At 44.1% G+C, this 20,202-nt stretch overlaps 1 protein-coding gene across 1 annotated transcript in view; it reads left to right on the forward strand.

Annotated features, from left to right (window-relative positions):
• The window catches only part of COX10 (cytochrome c oxidase assembly factor heme A:farnesyltransferase COX10), a 105,520-nt gene extending 85,826 nt beyond the window's left edge, over positions 1–19,694 (forward strand). Inside the window, exons 6-7 of the mRNA XM_076353503.1 lie at positions 4,429–4,661; positions 17,363–19,694. Of these exons, the coding sequence (XP_076209618.1) occupies positions 4,429–4,661; positions 17,363–17,805 (676 nt within the window). The 3' untranslated portion in view covers positions 17,806–19,694. The remainder of the gene's footprint in view (positions 1–4,428; positions 4,662–17,362) is intronic.
• The last annotated feature ends 508 nt before the right edge of the window (positions 19,695–20,202 follow it).

The raw sequence follows: 20,202 nt of genomic DNA on the forward strand, positions 1-20,202 counted from the left end.
AATTTTTCCAAGTAATGCTGTGAGTCAATAAGTACTATTATCCGTGACTCTGGAGCCTATTAAATAAATATATTTCATGCACATATGTGTAAGATCATTATATACGTATAACAGGCTCATCTGTAAGTGGCAACTAGATTCGGAGACTATGCTGTTGCACTTGAATTAAAGTAGGCTGCTGCGTTGTTCAAAGTTGCTGTGAACGATATGATGAGTGAGGGTCCATGTGGATGCCTCGTGGTCGTGTGTGCAAGGGATGCCTGAATGTCACCCATGTGGGATTCCTCCTGCCTGCTCCCTGTTCCCCCCCAGCAGCTCTGGGCTGTCCTTGAGCAACCCTCCCCAGCCTGACCGACAGCATCTCTCCAGACACCTCTGTGTCAGCAAAAGCTTGAGCTGAATGAGGAGAAACCTGTGTCTCTTTTCCTCCTCCTTCTCCTCCTCCTCTTGGGTGCTCTCGGTGGAGTGTGACTGGGGAGGGTCCGTCTTGGGTGAACTCTATGGGAGAGAAGCGTCAGCACATTTTCGTTGGATCAGGAGAGGTTTGGTTATTCACTATTCAAGCTGAAGTTCTCTCAAAAGCTTTTAGTTGAACGTGAATGTCTTTTAGCAGTATTATTAGGCAGACTCCGGCATGTGCATTCTCAATAAGGCAGAGAAGAAGGACAAGGCAGAACTACCAGTTTTTGGTTTTCCTTTAGGAGGTGTCCTATGTGGTGACATGCTGGGTATTTTAGAGTTGAAATTTGAAGAGAACTCATTTGGCACTTGTGGTATTTTTCCAGAGTCTGATTTTAATCAGCCAAATAACTGAAACCAGCTCCTCCCAAGAATCCATCATAAAACCTAGTTTCTTACTCATTATGTTTGCTTTCTGAGCTAGCTCCTTGGCCAATTTTCCAATGGAAGATTGCCTTTTTTTCCCATGGGACCAATTCCCTTCGCATAAGTGAACGCCCAAGTGAAATGAGGCTTATGTACCAGCGTCTGTCATCAGCCTGCACTTACTGCATGGGATGGTTTAAGGATGAAGGAAACCAGCAGAGACCCCGCAGCCACTTTTGACCACCACGTGACAATTCCCCGGCGTTGGGTTACCCAAGACTGATGCTTCTGTGATGCACGCTGGACTGCGTGATGGCACCAGGCTGTAGTGGGAGGAACTGCGTGGACATCAGGTGATGGGGCAAAGCCAGTGACAGCTCGGCATCACAGCCTTTCTCCTGCTCCAGAATGGGATCCTGATCTCCTGTGCTGCCTCAGTGAGGTACGGGCAGCCCGGCAAAGGAGTGTGCATCAAATCAATGAGCCTCACACCACATGCCTGAGTTTTGATGGACCTAATGTGAGCATGGAGATGCATAATGGTCCCTAGAAGACCATAAACTAGTAGAAATCAGAATACCCCTTAAACTGCCATGATTTAAACCTAGGGCCAGCCTTTTCTTCTTAAGATCCTGAGAGTCACTGAAGCAGAAAAAACTGCACCAGTGACTGAAATCGCTCTACCTTTTCCTCAAATATTCTCTTTCCCAATGAGGAGTTGCTTATACTTCTCCTAGACCTTATAAACATGACATATTTACATGAGAATGAGTTGACTTCTCCTCTACCTCATGTCTCACCAAGAAAGCAAGGTCCTAATTTCTTATTGCAGTGTCTTTGTAACACCAAATAGTATTTTAAGGAGCAGAAATAACAAAGCTGAATCATCAGATCACAGTTTGAGTTTCTGATCTCAGTTGGAGTTTTAGGGGCAGGCACTTGTAAGTCAGACAGCTACTCTTCTAGAAGAATTTTACAGTTCCTTGATTGTTAAGGAAACACTGGAGAGAAGTAGAAAATGTGATACTTTCAGGATGCCTAAAAGTAATATCGTTCAACTGCTTATGAAGAACAGCCATCATTGACTTGATGCCCTCCCCTGAGATCGTTAGGACTATTACAGACACTAATCAAACTGCCTCCAGGAACTTGCTTTTAAAGACGCAAAAAGGAAGAAACTGAGAAACAAAACTGTGTTTTCATCCACCAGGAACAGAACAACTTTTCTGAAGGTCTCAGTCACGTAACTTCACCCCTCCCTTTTGATAAAGCCTCATTTTATAAAGGTGCTTTTCTGATCCATCAGTTGGACGTGAAGGCAGCACACAGCTGGTATCAGGGCTGGCACCGCAGGGCTATCGCTGCTGCAAGGAAGCAACGTGGGAGAGATGCGATGCTGGGTTCAATCATGGAGGGAGGGCTTTGCACCCCGAGCCTTTGCCTTCTCTTCCCGTAAGAGACATGAAGGGCTGGTGTCTGCCGCTCCGTGACCAACTCATGGTGTGTAGCGTTCATTTGAATTGGAGACGTGTAGATGAGTCTTCACTCTTGATTAGTGAGAAAAATGCTCGTTGCATTAGGTCAAACTGTGTCCTCATTTATGTCTGTGAGCCCTGCGGGAGCGAACGTGGGTAGCCCAGCCTCGTAGGGTCATGCTGGTCTTTTGTCGCCTCAAGAGTGTGTATTGTGTAAATCTGGTGTTTACCGTCTGACTGTATTTTATTCAGGAATCAGTCAAGATAGATTTGTTTAACCAAACCCAGTCAGGCTTTCCCTACAGAGGGGCAACATCTATGAAGTATGGCATTTGTAGTCGGCGTTGAGACAGTTTACGGTACAGATTGTGTTTTGCTGCCTTCCTGCAAAAGAGCACTGCTAGCTGCAAAACCAGAGGGCACAGCACCGTATGGCTCCTGTCACAGTACGGCTCCTGAAAACAGTCTCAAATTTTATACATCTCATTGTCAATGGATGGCAATGATGTACCCTGCCTCTGTTCCTGATATATTAGTAACACCAAGACTGGTAATGCCGGAGTGTAAAATGTGCTCTGTGCACGCTCCGTAACCTAAAATCTGTTGATGGTTTTGAAAAGCTGGATAAAATGACTTAGTCAATTTAATTTAAATTGAAGGCAGATCTTTAGTGTGAGATTTGCTCATTTTAGTTCTTCCCGTTATTTAGGATCTCCATACCATATTGGTCCAACAAAGGTCTTAAAAATCAAAATTTGTATGGTAGGATTTTTTGCTGATAAAACTCTCATAAAATTCATCCCCAACAGCAAATTTTTCTTATGAGGGTTGGAGCAGTGCTTGCAACACGTATTTTAGGGTTAAGGATTTGGCCAGAGGGCAGAGTGATCATAGAATACAAAGGCTGCATAGTTTTCAATTACACAAAACATGTAAAGCTAAACTTCATGTAGAGACATTTGTTGCAAGCACACATATTTTCTGCTCTTATATGGATGTCTAGAAGTGTGTATTTAGCCACATGGGGTATTAAATGCAACTCAGTTAATGGCATTTTCCCCCCTTCCAGAGGTCTCCCACAGCACATTATTTCCTACTGGCATTTAGTTCTCTCTTTCCATCATACCAAACACCCACGAACAAGCACGTGTAAAGAGATCTCCACCAGCAGCAAACGTTGATCTGATGCAAGGGAACACAAATAAAGCTTCCTTAGGGTTGCATCATGGTGCTGCCTGCGAAGTGTGGTTTTGGTAGCCAAACAAAAAATCCTTGTTCGTCGTATTTGGATGTTTATTGTGGAACTTATTAGGAGAAGTTTACATAGCTTCAGCCACTTTCTTACAGGTTTTAACAGGAATTTCCAACCTCCCCTGAGCTCTTAGCTGATGTGCAGTAGAAAACAAAAGAAATAATTTGCTGCTTTGTTGTTTGCTGCTTTCAGCCAAACCTAAAATATCTTCAGTTAATTCTAGTCACACTTAGAAGATAATAAGTTTTAATTCTGGCTCTGTTGCCAGAATTGCTTTGGTGTGCTACCCCTGCTTAGCACAGTGCCTGAGCTAAATGGGAATGTAGAAAATTCAGCCTTTTTTCAGTAAAGCCAAAAAATACTTTATTCCTGTTGACATAATTTCAAAATGATTGAATGTACTCTTTTTCTCGTAAATGCTTCCTAATTTTGTGTCTAACCCTGTTGCATTTCAGTCAAAGGATCCCTTGGATAATTGCAATCAATTAAAAATCTGACAAGCTACAACCATTCTCATTCACTCTAAGCCCTGAGTGCTTTTTCCAGAGGTCAAAGTTTACGAAGATTAAAATGAAAGAGAAAGATCTGCTGGAAGCACCAGTTCTCTGGGAGGGCTATTTACCTGCATAGGTTGAATTTATTTGGTGAACGCAGTGATCACAAGAATAAGAATCGCCTGTCATTGCAAACCTGCAGCAAGATTGTCTTAACTTTTTAAAAAGGCTTGCCTTAGGATGGGGAGTCAAATGGGAAAATTTAGGCTGGGCGAGTAAAAAAAGTAACAAAAATCCAATCGTAATTTTTGGGAGGAGGCAAAAGGAGAGGGGCAGCAGCCATTCTCTTGCTCAGTGTGTGTCTCCTGCTCTCTGCCCGCAGCCCCCTGCTCGCTGTCTGTTTTGCTGCCTCCTGCGGAGTCCCGGGAATCGCCCTACTGACGCTGGGAGTAAACCCTCTCACCGGGGCCCTGGGAGCCTTCAACATTTTCTTGTACACGTGTTGTTACACACCCATGAAGAGAATGAGCATTGCCAACACGTGGGTGGGAGCTGTCGTCGGTGCCATTCCCCCTGTCATGGGCTGGACTGCGGCTACTGGTAGTCTTGATGCTGGTGAGTATAAAACCCTTGCATCTGGGTGAGCAGTTGTCAGCGTTGCCTTTGGGATAGCTAAAAAGACCCACCCAAAAGGTAGTAAACCTCGTTCCCTATGCTTGTTGCCCTGATACTGCTTTGGAAGCAGATATATTCTGCTGTTCGTGATGCCAAAGTCTATTACAGCGCGGTACCATAAGGACTGAAGAAGTAGACACGATTGTATCATTCTCCTTACGGGGGCATTTCAGGGGCAAACATGAGCTGATAAAAGACCGTGTCCCACTGAATATGTGTTTAGGCCATCTTAAAAAAAAAAAATCTAGAAGGAAAATAGTGTCTTTGGGGTTCACATGGAAGAAAACGTTATATAATTTCAGGATTAAAACCATACTCAGTAAGATCCAACTCACAAGTCAGGAGCTTTCATCTGGAAAATTCCCAGATGTGTTTATTACTGTCCTTCCACAAGCCAGAAAATATCCTAGGAAGATTAATTTATTGGTGTATTTCTTAATTGCCCACTTCTAAACTCTAAGTTATAAATGTTCCTTCCCCCTCTCCTTGAAAACCAAACAAAGATTTCTATTTTAGTAACTGTGAACCGTTTTTACATCCCTCATAAAACACTGATCTCTTCAGCAGCTAAACTCTGACACAATTAGGGCTTGTTTTTCCTGCCAGCTAGAAACTTAAGAATCAAAGTGGCTCCACATAGTTATATTCTGAAGAAACTCATGAAGTTCAATTAACAGGTCTGTTAAGAATTTTTTTAGCGCACACTCATCTCACAGTGTGGCATATTTAAGACTTGAATAATACTTTCAACAACAAGGCTTTTAACCAGAAATTATCAGAATCTGTGCAAAATCCATAGCACGCCATTCTTCATTTATGCTACGCACTTCCTATAAAAATCAGTCTGAATTGGCTTTGTGTACGCATGGTCTGATACAGATCTAATCCAGAGCTAGGATGAAGGGTTTTGTGGTTTTTTTTTCAATCGTGTGTGCTACTTCTATACAAACATTTACTTCTCTGAAAGTTTTTTTTATATTTAGACCTATAAACAATATGTATATGTATAGTGTCTTATGTTAAGGAGTGCATAACAGACATCACTGAAAGCTCTGTACTTCTAAAGAGAAGAGAATGAATTAAAACCACAAAATGTATATTTTTAAGGACCGTATCATCCTGGCTGCAGTTGCTTAGACCTTGGATCTTACATTGTTTAGAGATTTCTGCATTGGTTTTGGCATTTCTTTGCAGAGTTGATGCTAGAAGATGACTCTCATGTGCCCATGCTTCACCTGCAGAGTCCAGCCCGGAGGAGCTGGAGTGAAGAGCTCTGGCTCACCAAAAGCCCTTGCCGTAGAGGCTGTCACAGTTCAAATTTTCGCCCCTGGTTTTAAAATGGCAGCTGAACTGCTGCAGTTAAAGTCCAGCACGTTAAAGTAAACTGGCACTGATTTTCATTATCTTTAATTTGTCAAGTTACAACTTGCTCTTTGAGACCTATTTCGCAAAGAGCTAAGCTGTTCCTGTACAGCAGGCAGCAGAGTGCACCATCTTTGTCCCAAGTAAGCTCTTCCTCTCTAATTTGCAACTGAGGTGTGGTTACAAGTCCCTCTGCCAGCTCTGCTGTGGAGGAGATAATCTCTGGCAATGATGCCATCAGTGGAAGATGATAACTTAAAACCTCCTGAGCAGACTTTGCCAGAACATGATGATCTGCACTGGTGCATAACCTGATGTTGTATTGTTTGTTCTGGGTAGCTAAAACTTTCTACAGTCACCTCTCAGTCTGTGTCAGTGAGGCCAGGCAGCTTGTTTAATAGAGAAAGAAATGTTATTGAGCTGATACTGGTCTTTGCAATGAAGCGCACCTGGGAAGAGTCCTGAAAATGGTGACCTGAATGAAATATTTTAATGCATTTCAGTATTTAAAAAAAAAACCCAAACCTTTAAAAAGAAGAGAGAGAAATAGAAGAAAAGGACTGTATTGTAAACTACGATTTTCAGTGTTAAGCATTCTGCTGTTGCAAAGGGGAAGAGAGTTCAGCATCTGGCCGCATCAAACCCACGTGGAGTACCGAGCGTGCATCTGCGTGCATACATACATGACGTGCAGACCTGCATCCCTTCTCTAACCAGCCTACCCACAGTTGTTGAACTCATTAATAATGTGTAATTAGCTTGGAGACGTAACCTAGTTTTAGGTAGAGGTGTGAAAATGCATTTGCGCCTCGTTTTAAAATAAAAAAAAAAGATCATTCCACTCAGTAACAAAGAGGAATGTGAAGGAAGGGAGTTAGAAAACTAAGGAGAAGAAAGGTTCTCACTGCTTAACTGGTGGTTTTTTGAGTTTACATTTTCCTGTGAATTTTCTCTCCTTGTAATCTTCTCACAGCAGCCACATCATTGTACATGTTGTAGGGAAAACAATATTTAAGTGTAGACCTTTCATCACCATTTGAAGGGAGGTAACCAAGTGTGACACCGTACTGTGTGGTACCCTAGGACAGCCGTGTCTGCACTCTTCTGTAACGTCAGGAGTTCGGTACCATCACTGGCGTGGTTCATAGCTAGCGCTGCGAGATGCTCTTGGTCGTTCGAGAGAGTTGGAGATGATTCCTCGTTTCCGATTCTAGAGACAATAACAAAGCGTCTCAGATTGGAGCAGCCTTGTTTTAATTTGTCCTCGTTTTGTTTATAACTTTCTTATTTCAAAGATTAATACCTTGACAGTTTCTTGCACGAGAAACAAATACTGCACATTTGCAGATAAAAATCTGGGACCCTTGTATTTCCAGCGATGCAAATGCTTGCTGGTACTTCTTACACTACACATCTTTTGTAGATCTTACGGTGATTCCCAGTGATGCTTGCTTCCATTTCTGCCCCGATAGGTAACTTTAATTATATGCTCTTAAGCCTGATTGAACATCCTGCCCCCAACCCTAGATTTTGTGCCAGCGTAATTTAGGGAAAACCTCACATTTCAAAAGCGAAAGATAAGGTTATCTCTGGGAAGATGTGGAATTCTTTGTTGTGGGTTTGGGGGGTTTTGTGTTTTTTTTTAATGGCAGCTGTTTGAAACTGATGAAAGATCGGGAATGTTAACATTTCCTTGCTGGGGGAGCCGAGCGCAGGTGAGATGGTCAAAGGTGCGTGATAAATGTAATTTATCACGTGCATCTCACTACCACATATCTGGTGTATTTATGCAGAACTTAACTGCCAGCCTGTGATTTGCAGTAACACGTTTGCTTCCTTGAAAGCAGATTTCATTGCTCCTTTGTGGTACTATTTACTTCCAAAGAGATTTGTTTTTCTAGTAAATCTAGACGCCCTCAAATTATTTCTCCTGGTTTTACGAAGGAAGGACTAGCAGGAAAAATAATGAAATTCACTTAAAGCCTTAAGTGATAGCATAAAGACAGGAAAAAGAGGCAAAGCGCGGCAGAGTGTCCTGTTCTGTGCTGGATCCTCCTCCTGTGCAGGATCCACGTGCAGGAGCTCCTGGCTGTGCCACGCTGCTGTTGAGCCTGTGTACAGACATCTTTAGGAAGTAACAGAGCTATTTATTTTGGCATGCAAGAGGCACAACGTATACATGCTTTAAATTACTCTTGTGTTGCTGGTCTTTCTCCCCAGACTAATGCTGCAGCTTGCTTGTTAAAAATGTTTGCTGTCCATTTAAACTTGTTATTTCTAGTTAGCAGAAAAACTGAATCTGGGGTAAACATTTCCAAGTGCCATAGCCCGCATTTTGCCTTATACATTTTGCCCTTCTTCCACTGACCTTCCTGGGCTTATGCACTGAAGGCTCGATCCCAGCCGGCGAGCAGTATTGGTGTCTTAGAGCGGAGCAATTCAGTGCCACGGCGTTCGTATAAACCACCCAGTTAGATGGAAGTGACAAGCAGGGGTCCTCAACATAATGTGCTTATCAGTTAAGGGGATTTATTCTGAGTAGGTGGCAGTGGCATAGCAGATAACAGCCCTGACAGTACAGCAGACATTACAGACCCATGGTGGCCTGGAGCCATAGGTATTACTGCACCAAAGAATGTTTATCTCAAGAGACTATTTAGTTTATCTCAGATGCTCCACTTCTGGTCTCGCTTTCCTGAAAGACATCTTGTACTGATTTTCATTCATTTTCCGAAATTTAAATAATTCCTGGGGCTATGGAATTTATAGGCTGAGTATCAATTGTAATCATGCGCAGGCTGATTTTTAAATTGCTTTTACTTTGTAATTCAAATTGTGTTGTATGGTAGACATTAATTATGTCAGCCAACATCTATTTACAAATGGGGATTTAAAAACGGGCAGTTCTTATCAGCTAGTGACATTTGGCAGATGGATGGTTTCAGTAACAAAAAAAAGAGAATGGGGGGGGGGGGGGGGGCTGCGCCCAACCTGTCAATGGCTGGAGTCTCTCATACCTTCCCCGGTGCAGCACTTGCCTGCCAGGAGGAAGGAGAGCAAATCAACAGCTTAATTGCATGCCAAATAAGCTTGGAGATCTTTGCATCTCTTCCAGTTAAGCACTTTGAGCTTTCAAAGCCCCTTGATGTGCGAGCAGGTCAGGGAGCTAGCCGCCCACGGGAGCAGGGCAGCTCCGTCGTCCTGCCGCAGGACCAGAGGAGACTCCGGCTATAAACTCAGCTTTTCGGGGTTTCACTTCTCAAATGAAAGACAGCAGAATTTGTGGTCTGTTCCAGAGGAAACAGAGATATTCATGTCACTGACATATGAGAATTGGAAGCTGGGGGCCCAGGGGTGTGCTTTGTGGGGGTAAAAACTGTAAAAACCGAGACAGAGGGACAATACTAGTAAGCAGCTGGTCTGAATTTAGGACAAAAACCAGTGGGCTATTTTTTTTCCCCCTTTCCATCTTCACAAGAGACAAAAGAAATGGCAGTTCCACCGCTGGGGCACCTGGGGGACTGACCCCACGAATTCACAGGCAACGTGCCCTTACCTGGTTCTCTGCCCCACGCGTGGCTGTTGGGGCACCTGGAGGAGATGGGGCTGTGCAGCAGCCCCCGCGCCCCCGGGTGTGTGACACAACACCCACAGGAGAAACACCGGTGCCCTGGGTGTGTGAGACAATACCTGCAGGAGAAGCACGACAGGGGGGTCTGTAGGAGGGACTCCCAGCCTTGGGCTACGTGGGAGCCCCGGAGGGGGCCTGGAAGAGGCGGTTGATGAGGAGCCCCTGCGTGGCTCTGCAGGTTTGCAATCCTCTGCTGAGTCTGGTTCTTTGGCAAATACTTCCTAAGCATATTTGCACATAACGAATGGTCTGTGCAAAGACCGTATTTTCATCTTACCCAACAGGCTTGCTTTTTTTTTATGGCATCTGTTGCTGGGGTTAGCTAAGATGAATTACGTATGGCGTTGTTTTTCTCAACCTTGCCTGTATAATGAAAGGTGTTTCCCTCTGAGGCTTTTGGCTGTAATAACCTGTTGCGTGTCATACAAAAAGTGTGCATGCCTGTGTGTATCTATATGCATACAGCTTTTCTCCGCATGGTGAGCGTACCTGAGGACATCTGGTTTCCTCCTGTTAAAGGCGGTGGCCAGGAACACTCTCTCGAGGTGAAAAACCCCACTGCCAACTTCATTTCCCATTCGTGGTGGACACTGAGGATCGTCCTTTTGTTTTGCAGACAAGCCATACACCCGGCCAACATCCCCTTCCCTTTATGTGCTCAGCAGAGAAGTCTATCGCAGCCCCGAGACACTCCTGTTCCACAAGCCTTTTGTGCCATCCTTCAAAAGAAACAGCTATTGAAACCCATGACCATGAAGCTTTTGAGTTTTCCAGTGTTTTCCTCCTCGCCCTTCGTTTACATGACCGTGTAACCTTGAAGGCGCACAATTAGGGCCGCGCGCGGGGCTGTGCGTGCCCGCACTGACAGCCGGGACCATTGTTTGCAGCCCAGAGACCTTGTGCAAAGCTTTAGAAGCGATACTTTTCCTTTTCTCCTTCTCAAGGCTGCTTAGCCGCTCACGTGGCATCTGACACAAGCAGCAGCATCTGCTTTTGTTTTCCAGTGGAAGCAGAAGTGCCAGTTGTTGTCTGTCTGTGGTGCGAATATAGGAAATGCCGCAGTGGTAAAATAGAGGCGAATTGCATCAGTTTGGTTAAGGTTTGTGACTAGATAATTCCCAAATGTCTTTGTGTTTGAGAAGGCTTCATAATCACAAATTAAGATGTAGATTTTGTAGAGCTAATCCCTTTTCTACTTTCAAAGACAATGGGAAAAATTAAACAGTAGGTAACATTTTTCCTCAGGAGTGATTGTATCAGGGCAGTATCTTGAACACTTGTAATCGGAGGCCAATTGATTTACTCTAATAGTCATTTTCCATCACCAGAACAAGCTGAAGGAAAGGCAGTCATTATTGCACCTTCCAACTCTCCTTCACAAACAGAAAATGCCACCTCCAGCTTAATAAACCGATCCTTACGTGTCAGGACACTACAGCTGTGTTATGGAGATGACTCCAAACCACTCTGAACGTTTGTACCAACTCCCCCAAATAATCCTTTGGGTGTTTAATATTACATTGAATCTGCAATGGGCAACAGGGCTTTGACAAGACTTCAAAATCTTTCTTTACCCCCATAATTGCTGCATAGTTAGAAATCTCCAGGGAGAACTACCGTGTTAAAGTTGTTGTGAATGAGCACAAAAGAAAAGATAGAAAGTAAAAGCTTTGGGGATGTATCCAGGACATTTCCTGCGAGCGTAACATCATGTAAAAATCATGCAGGACCACAGTGAGAAGTTTTGGACTGGTTATGTTAAAATTCCTGTAGAAAAGGTGAAAAATGCAGTCTGAGACAGCACGGTTGCTCGCAAGCAGGTGGATACAGCTGGACCAAGTCAAGTCTCTGAGCTCTAATCTACCTTGTCTGGATTAAAGAGGAGTAATTTGTTCAACATCTTTTAAGGGAGGAGAGCCAGTTGTGTGCTATCAAGTAAAACGGTGTGTGGTTGTTTCCTGACTACGATCCATTAAAAGGCTGAGCTTAGACTACCAAAGCCTTCCCCTCCTGACAGCAGCCAAACTCATACCAGTTTCCTAGAGACAAAAGGCCGGTGCTTTCCTCTAATAAGTCGGGGAGCTACCAAGGTCTGGAAATAATTTTAAAATTCCTTCACATTATTCAAGGCAGAAGAATTACTAAAATTGTGCTTTAAGCAAAACAGCATTCTTAGGTTGCCAAGGCAGTAAACACCAGCTTTGGGAAATGCAGTAAGATTTCAACATCTGTTTTGGAGCTGATATTTTAACCATTCCATGTTTATTTTAATGCCTGGTTGGCCACTTCCCAGTCATACATATGCAGCACCAAAGCAAAGACAGAAGGAGCGACTCCGTTCTTGAATTGATGCTACAGATCAGCTTCCCCTTCCTTTTTTTTTTGTTTTATTGATTAAGTAAATAGGTGTTTATCCTGTCTAGAGCTTGAAAGTGATATGAGAGGTTTGCAGAACACTATGTAGAGGGAAGGCACTGTGTGTTGTCTAAAGAACAATGAGAAGCATAAGAAGAAAGAATAAGTTGTTCATCTCCAGTGTGTTTTCAGGAACACGATGTTGAAACAGCAGTCTCTGTAGATAACCTTGGACGTGTTTGCCTCAACTTGTGCAGACAGGCCCATGTTCATCTGCCTGCCCGGGCTGGTTGGACTCCAGCTGGCTCTGCTCCAGGGGCTGGTGCTCCCACCAACACACGCTGTGCTCCAGCCTGTGCCCTCTTGTAGCTCAAGTCCTTTTCTGCCCTGGAAGAACTTGCCTTCAGAAATTTTTTGGAGAGTTTCAATTGGATCATCCCAAACTAGTGTGCCTTGTTTAAGGCAGACAGCTGAAATAATTCAGCTGCGGGTGAAATCATCGCTACTACTCCATGTGCCAACTGCACAATGTATAAAGCTCTTTGATGATGAAAGGTATTGCCAGCATGAAAGAGGCGTATTTCAAATCACTGCTTAAGAGGGTGGCATCCTCAGCACGAGACAGTCAAGCAGGATCCAAACATTACTTCTGCCCTTTAGTGGATGAGAAAATAGGTTTGCAGTCCTCAGGTTGCTTTATGTGAATGAAACAGTTTGCTCAGAATGATGCTACCGGCATGATGCCTGTTGGCACTGATAGCTCGGCAGCTGAATGTGCCCACTCTTTCTTGAGTAGATGATGTGTATAGACTTGAACAGGCTCTGTATCCTTCACAGGACATGAGAAGTTTGGGGGACTCGCACTAGGGTCCGGAGCTTTTCATCCCTGGGTCACTGATTCCGGCGCAAGCCCAGAATGGACAGGACAAGAAGCTGTTGCTACCTGATTGCTCTGCTCTCCTCTCCACATGTTAGCCATGGTCAGGGTTCACACCCTGCGAGGGCTTACACCCTAAAAACCATCTTCCAGTTTCCTGCTCTTAGGTGCTCTTCTTAGCAGAGGGGCCAAGGACTCAACGGGCTCAGGCGCTGACATTGCTCCCTCTCCTGAAATTTGGACCATTGAGCAAATGAGGTCATCAGAAATTGCTTTAAAAGGAATAAAAAGTGGAATTTCAGTCAAAGTTTAGAGGTACCACATGGCCTTCTTGACACTGTGAAGAGCATAACTTCAGAGTGGGATGCTTCTTGCTCTTGTAATTCGGAAAATTAGCCTGTCAGCTACTGCAGCTTGCAAGCCCAGAATCACTAGTCGCTTTTGGAAGTCTCATCTCACAATTATTTCCAAGTCTTACCCAAATTTATTGAACCTTAAAACGTCTTGCCAAGCAGTTTCTGAATGACTGTGGAATTTAGTGTCTTGTTTGTTTTAGGAAAAGTGCAATTTATAAAGCTTCAATATGTCACTAGATAAAAATATATTTACAGAAAGCAATAACCATTTTCCACCTTCTTCAATGCCAGTTGACATTTTGGCTTTATCTTAGATACTAAAATAAAATAAAAATCTCAGCTTGTTCTTGTTTATTAAAAAGAAGATATATTACTGTTTAAATCCTTCTAAAAGAATTTAAGAAAAGAAATAATAGCTTAACCTTAAAATTCATGATGAACAGTAAAACCTGTTACTTATCTTTAACCCCATGGATGCTATAGGACCTACCTGGTTCTCTGCAATCCTGTAACTTTTGAGATGATTGAAGCTAGTACAAAGTGTTTAAACAATAGGAAGTCAACAAGAAAACATTCTATACCTATTTTGCACACAAGAGTGAAAGAATACTGGAGACCTGGGTCCTGTTTGCCTAAATAGACTTCATTTTTCTTCCAAAATCAAACAGGACTCGTATGCCAAGTTACCAGGATTTCTAAGTGTCCGCTCGCAGCTGTCCCAGGTTCTCACACATGGAGAAGTGAAGAGTTTGGAAGTGGTCATAAATGGGCTAAACTTGCAGCTGTTAAAAATCTGGCCAAAAAGGCCAAAGAGTTTGGGATATCCATGAGCCAGGTAATGGATAAGACCTGATTGCAGGTCTTGCAATTCATAAACACCTGCGGAAAAACTGAGAGATCCAATGTGCATTTCTATCGGTCTGCCTGTGCTCAGGTTTTCCACGTGCTGCGGAGGAGCCGAGGAGCCCGGGGGCTGCGGCGTCGCTGGGTGCTGGCTGTCTCCCACTGCCAAAGCAAGCGCGATGGCTCTGCTCCGACGGCCGGCTTTGCTTTTGCAAACTCTGTGCCGGCTCCACGTGTTATGGTTGTGAATGACCTCGTCTGGTCTTCACTTAATTATAAACTCCGTAGAGAAAAAGGAGATTTGCATTGATTAAAATGAGTTCCCAAACTGTTGGGAACTGCACAGAAGCAGCAGAGTAGACTCTGCACTATTTTGAACCAGGTTAGTCTCCAGAGTTAGTCTCGCTGTAATATTGCTTAAAAAGACTGCTGACCTAATTATGACATAGTCAACATTCATCTAGTAATTAATGAGTATTACAGTGTCTGCTCTGGGCTTGACCGGATTCCTACTGTGGGCTCATTTGATGCTGAATTGTACTGTACCATGTGCTGTGCTTTGCAAGTCATCAGTCTTACGTGACACTTAAAAATCTCTGACAACCTGACAATCTCAGCCTGGGCTGAGGAAATTACGGGATGTCCAAGGCACATGGGAAACTAACAAAAAGATCGGGTCAGTTAAAATCCTCATAATGGGCTATTAAATTGTTTTACTGTTCAGCTTCTCTGTAAAATATCAATTATCTCAATGGTTGTAATGTAATCAAAGTAATTAAATTCCAAAGGCTTGCATGTAAAACCCAGAGCTTTGTAAATGGGAATCCAGCCTCAAGTAGTTTAGTTGGTCTGTTTGTGTTTAAAAGTTTCTCCAGCTGACTATTTTTTTTTTTAATGGTGTTAGAGAACTGTTAAAGGTTTTTGTGTGTTTGAGGTTTAGGGTGTGTTTTGAGCTTGGCTGCACACAACGTTTGAACAATTGAATAAGCAAAGCCCGCGTTACAGCCGCAACACAGGGATGCAGCACATGCCAGATGAAAAGCCGGCTGGTCTGTCGCCGTGGGAAGCAGGGACGGCCTCTGCCTCTGAATCCTGGCCCCGGCTCCATCTACTTCGGTTTCCTCAGCTGATGGATAATTGTAGCTTACCTTTCCCTAAGTTCTGAAAAATGACAAGCTAACGTCTCTAAAGCACTTCAGATGTGAAACTTGAAAAATATTCCTATCTTAGGTTTATCACATTCAGGATCTTGCCTCCGGTAATGTGTTTTACAAGAATAGGAAAAAGCTTAAGAATGACATATTACAAGAACGTTTTCCCCATTGTTTCTCCTGGTGCAGGGCGTACCGCTCCTTGATTAAGTTTTATTTCAGTTTATTTCAGTAGAGCTACTCCCTTAGGTTTCAGCAGAACTGAATCAAATCGTATTTTGTTAGGGCCAAAATTACTTTTGTTGCCACGATTTTCTGAAATTAATGGTAATTTTGGGGTGCACCATTTTCAACCGTCTTAAAAGGTTCCAATGTAGAGAAGGTGCTAAGCATCCACACCCTGAAAGTCGACTTTAGCAGGATCGAATGGCAGGATCTGCAAGCGTTTTGGGCCGTAGTCCAGGAAATCACCTGTAATTCGTAGCAGGCAATGTTGTTTTGAAAGCTGCGTGCCCAATATATGAGCATCTGTCTCCATGCTTCATGTAATCAACTTTCAGAGGCATGTACTCACCTAAAGGAATATCTGTTACTCATTTTAAAAAGCGGTGAGACAGATCTTTTATACCACTACTGGATCTTATAAGCAACTGGAAACCTGCATGAAGTCTAATGGGCTGGTCCTTCACTGGTTGATAAGGTAGGGCAAAAAAAAAGGCTCTTTTGCAAACTTAGGTTATTATTATTTGCATGACACCACCAGTGTAAGGTGTGCTGTTTAAGACAAGAACTAGACATGCACAGCCCCAAGGAACATACAGCCGGAACAGATGGAGAGAAGACGTGAACCATGAAGCAGTTCACAGGAGACAGTGACTTGGTCTTTGTTAGAGCCCGAGCAGTCGCTGGGGAAGAAGTGACCCTTTGGGGAAGAATTTAAATACGTTAACCCGTGTACAGATAAGTGTTGCTGTTTCTGTTTCTATCAAGTCATTAAGAAAATGATAGACTCACAACTCCAACTGAGAAGTAGTTTCCATAGAGAATGAGCTCATGGAGGCAGGGAGATGCAAAGAAAATGTTAATGCCTGAGCGGAGTGTTTGGGAGCTGGGGAAACAAAAGGAAAATTCAGGAATGCTCATAATGTGCAACAGCCTTGGGGGGTTTTTTGTGTCTTCAGACAAAATTAGCGAAGGGAGTTTGGTCTGAGGGCCTCCTTGAAGCTCACTGAATTCAGCATGTAAGCTGCTTCTGCCTCAGTAAGCCCCGTACCATGTCCCGAGGATAGCTGTGAAAAATGTGGTGCTTCTGTAGCTCCTTTTTAAATGTAAAAGCAGCTAATTGGTGTGAATAGAGTTACTTGATCAAACTACTTAGAAGTTCCTACAATTGGTTTGAAGGAGTAAAAAGTTCTCCATCTTCCGTCACCTCATTAGCAGCTTCTGCCAGTTCTGCCGCCAGCCCAAGGTCCGTGATCAAGGCGCTCCCGTGCCGTGAGCAATTCCCTCCCTTCATGCAATGGGCAAACGGAAAGCTCAGCCATGCTCCAGGCTACCAGGGTGCTGGTATTTTCCCAGTTCTCAGGAGGAAGCAGCTTGTCCTCCTTTTCTGCTGTCATTGAGCAGGGCTCCCTGCTTCTGCTCAATGTGACACTCTGCTCTGGATGCAGCAACTCGGGAACCCAGGACTGGAAGCTAGAGGCTCCCAGGAAAACAGACTCTTGCCCAACTTTGCTTCAGTTCCATCAATCTTTCCTCAGGTAGAGACTGAATTGGTGCAGAAACCAATTAGCGATGGTTTGTTAGGAGGAAGTGACTTGTTGAAATGCTTTTCAAATTAAGTGCTCCAAAAACAGAAGAACCACCGTGCGCAACCCTGTGTAAATGCCGTTAAAAACAGAGCATGCCTTATCTTACAGAGCACGCCTTGTCTTCTGCACAGTGCGGTGTAACAGGTTCGCAGCGCTGCTCTTTTGCACGTACAGCCCGAATCTGCAGAGGTCTTTACATAGCACTTCTTGCAGTGGCCCGCTAATGCATGTCTCCTTCTCTCTCTCCCACTGCAGGTGCATTACTGTTAGGGGGAATCCTCTATTCCTGGCAGTTCCCTCACTTCAACGCCCTGAGCTGGGGTCTGCGGGAAGATTACTCCCGAGGAGGATACTGTATGATGTCCGTCACCCACCCGGGGCTGTGCAGGCGGGTGGCTCTGCGTCACTGCTTGGCCTTAATCGGACTCTCAACAGTGGCTCCTGTTCTCGACATCACCACATGGACTTTCCCCGTCATTTCGCTCCCTATTAACCTCTACATCTCCTACCTCGGCTTTCGGTTCTACAGGGATGCAGACCGCAGCAGCTCCAGGAAGCTCTTCTTCTGCAGTCTGTGGCATTTGCCAATGCTGCTGCTTGTCATGTTCACGTGCAAGAAATCGCTCCTGGAGAAGGAAGACAAAGGCGATCTGCTCGGTGGAAATCACGGGAGGGCTATGGAAATTACATTGCCTTAAATGTCAATTACTTGTCGTCCTCATGACACATCAGGTAGTATATTTTAGTAATTACAAGGGGGAAACCTGTGGGGATCTGTTTGAAGAAGAATCATTTGTGCCTAGCGACCACTTTGTGCGATAATTTTCTATTTTCTTCTGAAAGGGAATAGACGTGAGAGCTTAAAGCATTCATGGGGCTCAGGCTCACTCACTCATCACAGATTAAACTTTAGCCTATGTCAGAAGCACATCACTTTGGGATGGCTTTCCAAAGTCTCTGTGAGTCGTGGTCTCTCATCTTGTGGATAGGTTTTCAGTTAGCAAGTCACATGCGCACACTTACTAACCGCCAGCACTGGCAGCCTTGGCGAAGCCGTCAGGAAGCGACAGATGAATGATTTATCACCCCTGCTCCCCAAGCATCCTTTCCAAATTAAGCTTTGAGGCACATGGTGGGTTGGGTGAACTTTTCTTGTCTTGATCCGTGCCATCCCCGCTCTGATACTACACAGAAGCCTTTGGTTTCTGAGGCTTTTTTCAATCAGCTACTTTTCCCAAGGCTCCCATTCACCCCAGTAGATTTTTAGCTTTCATACAGCTGGCACAATGCTAAAGGAGTAAAGAAAACTGTCTTTCAGCACACTACACATCAGCATTTAAACACAAAACAACCCCCCCACGAACAGCTCTTCTGTAGCATATACCTTGAACACACTCTGAGCCATTCTACTCTACATCCATCACGGGGAATTTCTGACTCCTGTGTGGTTTTACGTCATTAGAGTTTGAGCCCTGTGTGTCAGATCTTCAGCTGGTAAAAATTGCCATTACTGTTTATGTCAGTGAAGCTTTGAAAAGGTGTAGGAGGTGAGAACCACATCTGAGAGTCTGGTAATTTTAAGGCTTTTCTATGCTGATGTGTCCTGTGCCAGCCGGTTCAGTCTCCGTGTCCTCGGACGAGCTCTGGACTTGCATTAAGAGTTTGAACTGTATTTAATATCACACCGTGGTGGCTCAGAGAGAAGGCCTCACTTGGGGTATGTAATTGGTGAGGAAACACATTTTACAGAAAAATAGTTGGGGATTTTAGCATTTTAGCTAATGCTATAATGTTCAAATTGCAGCCAGTGTCTCCCAAAAGCAATTATTGTGGATAGTCTCACTAGGAAAATGCATTGTCTTTGTTAACTGATACGCTGAAGAACATTTCTAGCCACAGTCTAATGCACTTGCGATCCCACTACGGGGCTGTGGCTAACCCTCGGCCTACCTGGGGCTGGCTGTGACCCGCTGGGATGCTTCCAAACACAGCAGCATCCAGGGTAGACAGTGACACTGTTATAGTTTATTGTGGTAGTTAGTGCCTGTTGTGACTTGATGCGTTTTCATGCCAAGATTTCTTTCCCATGTGGAGAGGGACTGGGCAGCACGGTTGTGCATCGATCCAAAGATACAGTAGTACCTGAAATGGGAGACGCTGCCTCTAATCTGATCCCGAATAAAGCCCTTCAGGAAACGTCACAAATCTGCCACCACGTGTGTATCACGCGGACATAAAATCTTCACTGGCTGCTTTCATGATACAAGCCCAACTTCTGGTCTCGGTTACACTGGTGTAAATCAGGAGTGACACAGTTAACCTCTGTTCTGCTGGCGAGGTGCTCGCAGGAGCAGAGCCACCTGTTTTACGTGGCTCTTAAATAATCGGTTGCAAGATTTTCTGACTCTCTCAAGTGATTGCAGGTGACAGGATTGAGTTCCCTCTTACTGTTTGTCTGACGGACTCCGTTGTGCTCGAGTTACTGTGGGCAGCACTCCGTAGAAATGTCTGGAAACTGTGCAACTCCTGAATTTGTTTTAAAAATGCATCCAGTCTTCTCTGCAATAAAGTGCGTACTGTACAAAAAAAGAGTTGAATGGTCAAAATCTGTTTTAAACAATTCACTTATGATTGAAACTCTGGTACAGTTAAGTTAATTGCAAAGGTATTTGATAGTTTTGTGGCATTTCTCACAGCAACAATTTTCTTCTTGATCACTGCAGGAGCAAGGACAGCTTGTGAAATATGGGTTTATTGTGCAAAAAGCACACTGAAACTATGTTTGAATTGGTCAGCCTTTAGCTGGGGGAGGAATGAGGCTGAAAAGAGCAGATGGCTCACAAAAACCACAGATTTTGCTCTCAGAGGCAGAAAGTGGTGCTGAAGCTGGAGGGTTGTGGTTTTCTCCGAAGTCATTATAGAGCCAGGCTTCAGGATGGCCTGCAAGTACGGGGTGCTGTCCTGACAAACTCAATTTTGATTAAAGGTCCCAAGGAGATGCCTGTGGTTCAGTTTTGAAGAGTAGTCATCTTCATTTCTTGGGCCAAAATGTGTAACATTCACGGGTTTTAGGGCCAGACAGGAGCTTTATAATC

Source organism: Aptenodytes patagonicus, chromosome 16 (genome assembly GCF_965638725.1).
Source record: "Aptenodytes patagonicus chromosome 16, bAptPat1.pri.cur, whole genome shotgun sequence".
NCBI classification, from domain to species: Eukaryota; Metazoa; Chordata; class Aves; order Sphenisciformes; family Spheniscidae; genus Aptenodytes; species Aptenodytes patagonicus.